Below are 12702 nucleotides of genomic sequence, written 5' to 3' on the forward strand. Positions count from 1 at the left end.
CCACCACTCCATCCCTCGTAGGGCCTGCATCCACACCTGGAAGACCACCCTCGTGGCGGATGGCAGTGTCCTGCGTATGGGAGCCGAGTACAAAACCGTGTGTAAGGTGTTGGACTCCATGTGCCTCCGCTCCACCGCATAAACGGGGTCAGATCTATCCCGCGAGGCCACATAGTAGGAGTGGACATCCGAAGCGGCCAACCCACCACAATAAGTGGACTGAAAACACGTCTGTAGCGCTACTCTAGGTGCCCTTCCCCCGCCCAATAGGGAAAGTGAATGAGACAGCCCTCGCGACACCGACAGACACTGTGATATGTGTATAAAGTCATTTTAAATAGGACAAAAAGCATGGGCCCATATCCAGATGATCCAAATGAGCAAATAAATAAGTCCAACTAAGGGAATCAAACGCCCTGTCCATATCTGCCAACAGGAGGGCCGCTGGCACTTCTAGCCTCCGAATTGTGTCCATGGCAGTGTGTGCCCGTCGAATAATATGTTGGATCGCCCGTTGAGGCATAAAACCCGCCTGGTCTGGGTGGACCAACGAGGCAGTATGGGAATGGAGGCGGTTGGCCAAGACCTTGGCCAAAATCTAAGCCGCGATATTTAGCAGTGAGATGGGGCGATATGATGAGTGTTGGTCTTGGGGACGGCCCAGCTTATGAAACACGATCACCTCGGCATGTCTCCAATCTTGCCGGAGGCACCCACATTCCCGCACCTCCTGCACCACCCGGGGCCTTCCCAGAGTTAAGATCCCCTAGTGCTGTGCCCAGTTCCTCCGCCGTGAGCAGGAGATCCAGTTCCAACCGTGCCTCGTCGGAGAGCGTCCGGGGCGGAAGGTCCCCTATACAACGGCAGACCATTACCTCTGATAGGGATGCCCTCGGGGTATACAAATCAGCATAGTATTGTGCGAAGCTCTTCGCTATGGCAGAGGGATATCCCAGAGTCCTCCCATCAGGCCCCAAAAGCCCAGGAAGAACCAGGGGATGCGTGGCTCCCTGACACAGACAATGAAGTAGTTTATTAGATTTATCGCCCCATTGGTAGATCCTGCTTTGAGACGCCAGCCATGCCAGTCGAGCCACGTCCATCAACAGATCAGTGTGCATTTGTCTTGCCACTATCAACTGCCAGCACACCAGTGCCCCCCCCCTCCTCTCTACCAGCACGTTCCAGTTCCATAATATGTGCCTCTGATCGCACCAAGGACTCCTTCTTAGCCCGACGTGCCGCTGAGCAATAGGAGATATCCACACCTCGCATGGTAGACTTCATGGCTTCCCATAGGGGGTTCAGCAGTCGCCACCGAGCCAACATTAAGATCTAGTTATTGATCAATGGCCTGTCCCACATGATCTCTATACTGTTCATCTTCCAGATGCCAGGGAGAGAGACGCCAACAAAATGGTGGCCTTGCGGGCCCGAACCGCAACTTAAGCACAACCGGGGAAGGGTCCGACAGACCCCTCGGGAGGATTTCCACATCTGCCACTCTGCCAGCCACTGCAGACAGTACAAAGATATAGTCCAACCATGAGAACAATTTGTGTACGGCAGTGAAATATGTATAACCCTGCTCCTCCCTATGCAGTCGTCACCAGGGGTCCACCCAGCCCAGTCCCGACACCAAGGAAAATAATTTAGTAGTTTGACATGCGGCTGGCATTCCCCCCGGTCGCCATCTGCCCCTAGCCCCAACCATCACATCATTCCAGACACCACCGACAACTGCCACCCCATCCGGAACATCCGTCCACAAAGTCATTATGCGCTCAACCAATGTCCAAGATAAGGGGAGGCGTAGACACTACCCAGCACTACCTGTTCCTCATAGATAGACCCCTGAATAAAGACGTACCTCCCCAGCGTATCTGCCCACGTCTTGGAATGAATATAGGGGACCCTACGATGGATAAGAATAGCCGACCGCCGGGATCCCATCGTGAACCCAGAGTGGAAAACGTGGGAATAACCGTACCTCAGAAACAAAGGGCCTTAGTCCCCAACAAATGTGTCTCCTGTAACATAAGAACATCTGCTCGATAACGCTTGGCCTGATGAAGGATGGCCCCCCTCTTCACTTTATCCAGCACCCCCCTGACATTCCAACTCACAATCCAAATTGCCCCAGCAAGGGGCTGCGAACTAACTACAGGGGCAGGCATTTATAGAGTCAACAACCTCATTGAGCAGGACATGTGGCAACCTGTAAAGAAGCAGCAGTACAGAGCAGCAATAGGGCAGTGCAGTGAAATAATAATCAAATCAAATCTCCACTGCCACCATTGTCACCCTACACATTTCACCATGTACCTCACCCCAGTTTGGCCGAAGCTGTGCAGAATACCAAGCCACACCGCAGAAGTCCGCAGGTGTTTTTCCGCACCTAATGAAACTCGGTGATCTTGCGGGATATGCTCTGTGAAGTCGGGCCGGGGTCAGATACGACTGATAAAGGAAGTAAAAGTGCACTAACTTTAAGCAGGCATTGCTTCCCACCTAGCGCACCAGTGCTTGCGCCAACTGCCCCACTCACCTTCAGACAGTGGGGTAACTACCTCTCTGTCTCACGCCTCTTGACTCTTGGCCACGACCGTCGTCCTATCTGCCTTCAGTGCTACATTCAATCTGGAGATAATGCCTTTATAGGAGCCCGGGTCTAGAATCACACCAAGGACATGAAATCTCTGCAGCTCTTCCGGAAAGGTGGGCCCGATTACGGGCATAGAGTTTGATATGCTTGCATATTGTAGGAACTGTCGGTCATCCACCCCGTAATGGGTCCCCAACTCTGGCAAGGCCATGAAAGTACCAGTCATATACATATCACCCGCCATCTCACAGCTCCCATGATCTAGTCCTCAACATTCATGGCCTCACGGATATGCAAAAAGGCGCATAGACATCAAAGTGGAAGAAGCGTGTCGTAAGGCACTCTCTTGATAACCCTACGAAATGAAGTGTCCCATGCTTTCGCCACGTTGGCAGGGCATAATGGGGTGTCCGGCGCAGATCCCAACCAAACATCAGCAATTGGAGAAGCTGAACAGTACCCGTGGTCCCCACCATCAACCTTTTTTCCCAATTGTAAAAGACCAGCCAGATAGTACAAGTGCAGATCAGGAAGCCCCAGTCCGCCCTCACCCAAATCCAGCTTCAGCATATCAAGTCGCACCCTGCATCTCTTCCCCACCCATACCAAATCGACTAGTAACTTATCTATTGGTTTAAACATATCGGAGGGCAGCATACAAAAAGAGTTCTGCTTCGAATAGAGTCAGCATGGGAGGAAGACCATTTTGCATAGGGCTACCCTACTAATGACCAACAATGGCAGTGTGGTCCAAAAGCATATTGAATGCTCTATGCTCTCCATCATTTTTCCTATGTTCAGGGCATATTGGAGGCTGCTATCACAAGTGATCTGAAGTCAAAGATACCTAAAACTGTGCGTTCCCCATGCCATTGCCACATCCGGAAGTTGCATCACTTCTTTACCCATTAGCCTGGCCAGGGGATAAAGCACTGTCTTATGGCGGTTAACTCGTAACTTGGGCGCTGCACCAAAATGCCCCAGTAGTTGCATGAGAAGTGGGATGGACTCCGCTGGGTTCCTTACATATACCAGCATATCGTCTGCGTATATTGAGACAATATGCCGACTGTCACCTACTAGAACATTCGAACCTGAAAGGCAATCCCTGAGAAAGATCGCAAGTGACTCCATCGTGAGCGCGAACAACAGCGGGGGCAGCCCTGTCGAGTGCCCCTCTCCATACCAAAGGCATCAGACCCCAATTGCAACCTCCCCGTAGGCAAGGTAGAAAGTAGCCGGACCCACGACACATACTCAGTCCCCAAACCCATACACGTCAAGAACTCCCAGAGGTACAGCCACACCAGGGTATCAGAGGCCTTTTCTATATCCAATGAGACCAGGCGGCCTCAAAGACAGACTCCCATGTTTCGTGTATCACGAGCCAGCCTCCTAAGGTTCATGTACGAGCCCCTCCCTGGGACAAAACTACACTAATATCTTTGCGAGCAATTTCACATCTATGTTCAGCATGGATAAGGGTCTGTATGATCCTGGATACTCAGGGTCACTACCCGGCTTAGGAAGCATGAGTATGAATGCTTCCCACATACGCAGTGGTAGTTTGCCCTTGACGTGAGTTCCAAAGAGGGTTTGCAACAATGCCAGGAGCAGAGTAGCAGCGTGTGCCTGGTAATATTCAACCAGGAGCCCATAGTTTCCTGGGCATTTTCCCCTATCCAGCTCGCAGGGTGCCTCTTTCAGGTTGTCAAGCGTTATACCCTCACCCAATCCCTCTGGCTGCGCCTTCGTTAAATGCAGCAGTGTAACCTGTTTTAGGACGTCAGCAGCTACCGAATCCAACTCTTGTGTTAGGGCAGTATATATACCGGCAAGATAAGCTCGCAGCAGCTGTACCACAGCCGACTGGCCCACGACCATCTTACCATCAGGTGCCCTGAGAGTCAGTATATTAGGGGCAGGACGTTCCCTCTTGAGCAACCAGGTGAGCATGCGCCCCGACCTGTCCCCTTCCCTAGGTAGTCGTTGGTGGTAGTCCTTGCAGACATGTCACTTTATGACGTATACATTTTAAAAACCTGCAGCAAATGTACTATACACCTGCCAGACTGTATAGATATGGGCTGCATGAAGACGCACAATGTCAGACATTTGGAGAAGAAGATGTAGACTTTGTGCATCTTGTGTGGAGTTGTGCAGAAATCCAGGGGTTTTGGTGAAGGGTGGTGCGTGGCCTGTGCTTGATGACGGTAGACTCAGTTGACTGTACTATCCAGGTATGTTTGCTGGGTTTAGTTATGAAGCTAAAACCTCAGGATCTCCGGTTTCTGGCAGTTGCACTCCTATTGGCTAAAATGCAGGTGGCTATGCACTGGGGCCAGCGTAATGTTCCAAAATGTTAATGATGGTTGAAAGATTTGGTATATTGCAGGGATAACTTAGCAATGTATTCAGAGGAACAGCCTATGGCATCCTGGCCGAAGGACATATGGACTCCCCTTACAATATATTTGTTGGAGCACCCAGTGAAATGAAGTTTGTTCAGATGATAAGCTGTAATGTGCTGTTTAAAAACTTACCTTGTCCGTCATTTACATGATGCTGTAGAGAAGACTATACTGATGCTTTGAGCTGTATGGTTTCATTTTTTCTGTACTGTTTACTGAAACAATAAAATCTTACAAAAAGCAAAAGTTGGGAAGAGATGTTAAGTACAATTCAACATAGAAAACAAGCCATAATAGCTCAAAATCACAACTAGCCTTAGGATGGGCCCTAATAGGTGTGCTGGGCATCCAGAGATCTTGGAAACTGTGGCAAGCAAACCGAAGCAGAGTACTTTTACTTGAAGTGGAAGCTTTATTCTCAGGAGACAGCGTTACACACAACCACAAAGGGTGAATGAATCGATTGACGAATTTGTGTCCAGGTTAAGGGAGTTGTCAACGAAGTGCCAATTTGGACCAATGCAATAAGAGATGATCAGGGATCAATTAATAATCCTGTGCTACAGTAAGAAGGCACAAAAGAGGTTGTGGGCTGCTAGTAACCCTAATTTAAAAGAAGCTATTGCAAAAGTTGTGGAGGAATCAGAGAAGTGTATGAGGGAAATAAAGTCTATTCAACAAGAAAAAGGGATGGAAGTGGCCACTTTAAGCGTTGTCTGCATCACCGCAGATGAATGCTGGCCCAATACGTTGTCAGAAGTTCGAATGCCCCTTTATGAGCTTTGAAAAGGGTGTGCTTGTCACTGATGAGACACTGTGCCGGTGATCTCCACCAGACCGCTCCTCTTCAGGAAAACGATCAGGGATGACGGAGGCTCGCCCACTGCCGACCCCCTGACGAAGACTGTGTCACAGACGCCACCACAGGTAAGCTCCGAGCCACCCAAATACTAAGCCTGGGCAAAGCACCACGCTACGCTAGCGTAGTTTGCGAAGCTTGCGCTACTTCGCACTACGCGAATTGCACGTAGCACAATGCAAACACGTGTAGCGTAGCGTAGTGCAGCGGTCATTTTTTGCTTGCTCGTGGTCCTCAACATCAAGTTGGGGACCGCGAGCAACCAAAATGACATCCTGGCGAGACTTTTTCCTCGTTCGCGATCAGCAACATCAAGTTTCCGATCGCGACCATGGAAAATAAACCTCCCTGCGAGCTTCTCAACGCAGGGAGATCAGGTTTCTCATTGCGAGTGGTCGCGTATGCTCGCGACCGCTGGCGATGAGAAACTATCAGTCCGCGTTGAGAAAGCTGCCACTCAAGTAGAAATCTACTCGAGCGGCAGAAAACGACCGCTTGCACTGTGCAAGATACAGTTTGCACTGGTTGCACAGTGCGGACAAGCATCCAGCATTGTGCAATCAGTGTGAACAGTATCTTGCACAGTGCACTACGCAGCTTGCGAAGCTACGCGTAGCTCGCGTAGTGCGAAGTGCACTTCGCATAGCTACGCGTAGCGCTACTTCGCAAACTACGCCCAGGGTTACCAAATACGCACAAACTGCACTTGTGACAGCCGCCTGAGGCAAATAGAAGTGTAGCGCCGCTCGCTAAGTATTTAACGACAACATAACTCAGAGGAGGGAATACCTGAGGTAGAAGTAGCCAACAAACACGCCTCTTGTGTCCGCTCAATGGATTAGCCCCGAGGAGATTTACCACAACCTCTCATCGAGTTGCGTAGGTTCGTCAGGGTGAACTGCTGTGCTGTCTCCTGTCAATGCCTGACTCAGTTTTCACCAATCGTTGCCAAAATGTGGTAAACAAACTGAAGCAGAGTCCTTTTACTTGAAGTGGAAGCTTTATTCTCAGGAGACAGCTCAGTCACCCAACCGGGACGGCCAGGCAAGAAATCCAACTCCAACCGTCACACAATAGAATATTAACAATGATGTCATAGAACAATGACATGTCATGGTAGCACGAGCAGGGCAGCACGAGGAGAGCTGCAATAATGTTAAACACATTATAACAGAAACCCATACCCCTGCAAAGCAAATCTAAGAAACACCACCCACACCCTGCTACTATACCACTTTGACGGTGGTTATATCTGTAAACCACACATCTTATCACAAGACCAATTAAATATGATCACATCTCTGCTGGATCTACACTGGCTTCCCCTTCAAGACTACATCATTTTCAAAATCAAGTGCATCACCTCAAAGCAGTAACCTTCAACTCCTAACACTACTTGACAGAGCAACTGAACATCAGTACAGCCAGGACATTTCTAGACTGGCAGTCAAGATCTGCAGGAATAGAAAAGAAAACAGAGACAAACCTCTTCCGACTATGCACCCTGAATCTTGACCAATATACCCCCACACATCCAGCTTGCCCCTCTCTCCTGTGTTCATAAAACAAATTGAAGTGACAAGTCACCTGTAATTGATGAGAAACCTCCCCGAGCCCACTCCCTACCTGCACACAATCCATAGAGAGGCCTCCATCCCCTCTCCACTTGTTGTGCATGATCTTGAATTCTCTCCAAACCCCTCTTGATATACGGTGCTTTGTGTCTTAGCAGCAGTGTGTGCACTATATAAATACAATCACATGCGGATATTCAGGGATACCGTTTCACCATTGTCCTCAGTGCCGGCAGATTATCATTGGCTTGTCTGGATAGTAGGGGAGAGTACCGCATGTAGGCAAAGGGAAGATAGGATCTTGTTCTGGCTTTTCTTTCTGTGATTTAACAATGTGAAAGCCAGCTAAGCACTTTTTTATGCGTGCAGTACTCTGAAAATAAACTTGTTTATTTAAAACGAGCTCTACATTTATTTGGAAGCCAGTGCAAGTTCTAATTTGTAGGAGGATGTAATCCACACACTTTTTGCTGGCTAAATTATTGCAGCCAAGCTCTATAGTATCTCAAATGTCATCCTTATGGCTGCCCAGGTGAATGAGTTACTCTACAAGAACTTCTGCTACTGCTGCAAGAATAGCGCAACCTGAGTGTCTTTGTCTAGATGCCTTCTTAATCTAGGGAGGTACTCTTGGTTCTAGGGAAATACATGAGTGGAGTGACGGCTTGCCTTCCAAGTACAATTTGCAAGCATTGAGCTTTCCTAGAATGACAGCTATGTGGATGTAAATGGAGGATTGTATTAATATGGGCGATTGTTGGCACCAAAGGGACCTTGGTTATGGTTTGGGCAATGCAGGAAAGAGCAAGTGCAGTGTTTGCTTCCTCCTATCCCCTAATTGTATGAGTCTAAAAATGCAGCCTTTACGGATAATTTTTTAGATTGCTCTAGGTCTGACTCTCCTCCCATGGGCCATTCTGCCACAAGTTGTCTGCTGGTAGAAAGTGTCGCTTAAAACCTGCTGCCTTTCAAAAACAGGAACATTTTCGAATAAGCCTTTTTCTGATAGTCTCTCCCTGTCTTTTGTGCTATTTTGGATGGCCCTTTACAGGCATTTTTGCAAGCTGTTTGCTGTTAAAATGTTTCTTTATGTAGGTGGTTGCATGTTTTGCCTAAGGATCATTCCTATTCTTAACCAGCCTCCTTTTTAGGTCGATCCTGAGAAGTGCATGCACTGCAAGGCATGCTGTAATCTAGACTGTGGCCTTTTGGTGTTTCAGACCTTCCCAGCAGACTGCCTTTGCTACATGTGGCCTTAAACTTGTATTTAATTTACATGCACTATTTTTTGGGAGGTCTGCCTCAGGTCTGTATCAGCACGGTGCCTGCTTCAGGGACGCCATGCTTCCATTTTCAAAGGAGTACATTTTTATTATAGTCAGTGCAACTTCCACCACGATCAGGTATGTAGCAGCAGTGCAGACATAGACTGCTTTTACTACTTACAGCTTGTTTTTTAAAGCCAGGAGATTAAGTTATACTGCCCAGAATCACAGGATAGTGAAGCGACGCTGAGACTCGAGCCCTTTGTTCCTTATTTCAAAAGTTGGCTGATCTGACCATAGCGCCACATCCTTCTTCCCCATCCCCACTGTTCCTCCACTCAACTTAAACATAAAAAGCAAAGGGCACCGCAAACAGATGCGCACAGTTTCGGAACATTTGCGTTGAAGTTGCGGTTTCATATAAACATTAAAGCATTGTGCCTCTGATACTGCATTCATCAAACAAAATTGCTGGAAGAACATCCTTCAGTATGCTGCATTAAGGGTGCAGTACCTTATATAGCTAATAGAGGTCCCTTCAGAACTCCAGAGGGACACCTAGTGACAGACTGTGGTACTGCACTCTATCCTTGCTTCGAGTATTATCTTCCATTGCTTATGCTACTGTTCCATCATTCCTCTTTCTTTTAAAGCACTACTCGTACCACCCCTACTTTTGACGGTTTCCTCTCCATTCTTTTTCCTTCCAATCTCTTTAGATGGGTCAAATGATCACTCCACTGCAAGCAAAAAAAATAACTAAGAAACATTGTCATTTGCAGCACCAGTGGCTCTAACTTTCACTAATACAAGACTGATTGCATTGCTAATGCTTGTTCCTTTCTTCCTCTTGGTGCAACATAGGCTTGTGGAGGCAGCAGCCAAGAGTGTGCAGACAGAACTGAACCGCCGGCAGGCCAAGGAGGATGCCTGGAATCTGAGCTCTGTGGAGCTGGTGCGAGCTTCTGAGGTCTGTTTTCCTGTTGTGAGGAGATTGATGGTAGGGAATAGTCATGTAACGTGAGGACGAGGGCATGTGCACCAGAGAGCCTTTTCTCACAAATCCATGTTTCCTCTCCAGGCACACTGTCATTACGTGGTGGTGAAACTTTTCACAGACAAGCTCACAGAGATTGCCGATGTGGCCCTTCACAATGTGCTCAACTCTCTGTGTCTGCTCTATGCACTGCAGGGCATCCACCGAAACACTGGGGACTTTTTGCAGGTGAGTCATTCTCGTCATCCTATTTCTCAGCCTCTACCCAAGATACTTTCAGGATTTGCTTCCCTTATTGAACTGTGTGTATCTGCTGTCAAGTGCAGACTAGCCAATTGCAAACTGTATGCAGAAAATAGGGTTTTAGCCTCTCTAAACCATGTGTCCCCAGTACACACAAAACTTGGGGTCCATGTCCGACTCCCCCTTGCCCATTTCTGCATCATGTCCCCTTATATCAGTGGGGATGTGGCAGATTCCTCTTTCTTTGAAGCATTTATCTACCACTGGTTCCCTTTATGACCTCCTCAGTCACTTAGTCAATGGTAGGTGCTCCCTGGTTAGACTCATACCCCTCTCCTTTCAAATTCCTCCCGTTTCTGTGTCAGCTAAGCCTCATGCAGAATCGCACATCTTCAGTGCCCCATCTCTATAACTTAAACACTTCTTGTAGACTCCCACCTGCCCTATTTGTTATGTGACACACAGTTTTGTGAAGCTGTCCTTCTCAGATGTATTTATGATCTGTTTACCACTGGTACAGGAGTACAGACCTGCATTTCTGGTTCCTGGTACTCTGTAGCATGTAGACCAGGCTAAGAACTCCACACCTTTGGTTCTTATTCTTTGTAACATATAGCCCTAGTGCAGACCTTCAGATTCCTTGCTATTTGTTATTTCTAGCATGCGCATTTAGGGGAGACATGCATAGCTCTAGTTGTCCTTTCTCTGTAACATGTATTCCTAGCACCGATCTTCACTTTGTTGGCCAACACTTTCTCTATCAAATATACCCCCAGATCTCTGGGTTCCCTGACTCCGAAGCTTGTACCCTTAGTGCAGACCATGATTACTCTGATTTAGCCTACCATTGAGATAAACATGCATGCATATCTCTGTCCTCCTATCTGTAACATCTACCCCTACTGGAGACCTGCAGCTCTCTGACCCTCTTCTCCATAGGAAACCTTTAGTGAAGCTATGTGTCTCTTAGACTCTCCTGTCTTTCTAGCATGCTTCATAATGCAGACCTTCCTATCACCAGTGTTCCTTCTCTGTGTTGCATTTCTCCGCAATGGAGCCCTCCATTTCCCAGTGAGTTTACTAGCATTTACATCCATTGGCGGCTTGCTACCTCCTGTGTTTTCTTCTTCCAGGCACGGCTGGTCACTGCACCTCAGCTTGCAAAAGTGCAGCTTCACATCAAGGAGCTGCTGGCTACAATCCGTCCCAATGCAGTAGCCCTGGTAGATGCTTTTGACTACAGTGATGCTCAGCTTGGTTCAGTGCTGGGCCGCTACGATGGCAATGTTTATGAGCACATGTTTGAATGGGCCAAAAAGTCCCCACTCAACAAAACACAGGTAAGGAGGTACCAAATCTGTTGGTGTGTGGTAAGAGCAAGAAACACTGTTTATTCTGTGTGCAAAGATCTCAGTGCTCCTCTGAATCCTGGCAGAAACTGCACTTTAGCTTTCCTTCTCCTGTGTGGATTACTTCATAGACCTGCTCCAAATTCATGCCAGTAGTAGCTGTCCACTTACATCTCCAGAAGAGCTATGTGTATCCATACCTCGACGATTGTCTTCTCAAACCCAGAGCTATGTGTATCCATACCTCGACGAGTGTCTTCTCAAACCCAGAGCTATGTGTATCCATACCTCGACGATTGTCTTCTCAAACCCAGTCTTCTCAAACCCAGAGCTATGTGTATCCATACCTCGACGAGTGTCTTCTCAAACCCAGAGCTATGTGTATCCATACCTCGACGATTGTCTTCTCAAACCCAGAGCTATGTGTATCCATATCTCGACGATTGTCCTCTCAAACCCAGAGCAATGTGTATCCATACGAGTGTCTTCTCAAACCCAGAGCTATGTGTATCCATACCTCGACGATTGTCTTCTCAAACCCAGAGCTATGTGTATCCATACCTCGACGAGTGTCTTCTCAAACCCAGAGCTATGTGTATCCATACCTCGACGATTGTCTTCTCAAACACAGTCTTCTCAAACCCAGAGCTATGTGTATCCATACCTCGACGAGTGTCTTCTCAAACCCAGAGCTATGTGTATCCATACCTCGATGATTGTCTTCTCAAACCCAGAGCTATGTGTATCCATACCTCGAAGATTGTCTTCTCAAACCCAGAGCTATGTGTATCCATATCTCGACGATTGTCTTCCTCAAACCCAGCAGCTCATTCAGGCTAAAGAAAGATATGCAGATCACAATATTACTTCTTCATCGATTAGGTCTACAATTCAGTTACCAGTTATCAACACTAACTGATTCAGACCATGGCTAACAAGGTAGTGACTCTAGATACGAAGCAAAGGAAGAGTGTTCCTTCGTAGGGCAAAGGATCATCCATCTGGGAAAAGTACCAGCTTCTCAGGAGGTCTCTAGATCTGCCAGCTGTCAGATGTCATCACTTCTGGTTCAATGGCTTCATTTATTACAGTTGTGCCAAATGCAAGGCTTTATTTGTGGCCACTACAAAAATATTTAAAGGATCACTGGGTTCAGAGGGAGAACAGGTTGATAAATTGAAATAGTTTCAAAGAGCAAGGCAGTCTCAAGCCTGATAAGTTAAAAAAAACCCAGCCTATTTCATGGAGTTCCATTTTAATTAGATCTTCCTCTTGTTAGAAATATCTTGCTATTGGGATGGGGCACTCACCTAGGATATTTGCCTGTGCAGGGCTTGTCGACTCTGAAAGACAGTTTATATCACATCACTTTCTTGGAGCTCAGAGGAGTTCACCTAGC

At 47.6% G+C, this 12702-nt stretch overlaps 1 protein-coding gene across 1 annotated transcript in view; it reads left to right on the plus strand.

Annotated features, from left to right (window-relative positions):
* LOC146810055 (peroxisomal acyl-coenzyme A oxidase 1-like) overlaps positions 1-12702 on the plus strand; it is a 350345-nt gene that overhangs the window by 255984 nt on the left and 81659 nt on the right. Inside the window, exons 11-13 of the mRNA XM_085616950.1 lie at positions 9579-9684; positions 9796-9939; positions 11088-11294. Coding sequence (XP_085473076.1) covers positions 9579-9684; positions 9796-9939; positions 11088-11294 — 457 coding nt within the window. The remainder of the gene's footprint in view (positions 1-9578; positions 9685-9795; positions 9940-11087; positions 11295-12702) is intronic.

The sequence above is a fragment of the Triturus cristatus genome, chromosome 7 (genome assembly GCF_964204655.1).
Source record: "Triturus cristatus chromosome 7, aTriCri1.1, whole genome shotgun sequence".
Taxonomy (NCBI): Eukaryota; Metazoa; Chordata; class Amphibia; order Caudata; family Salamandridae; genus Triturus; species Triturus cristatus.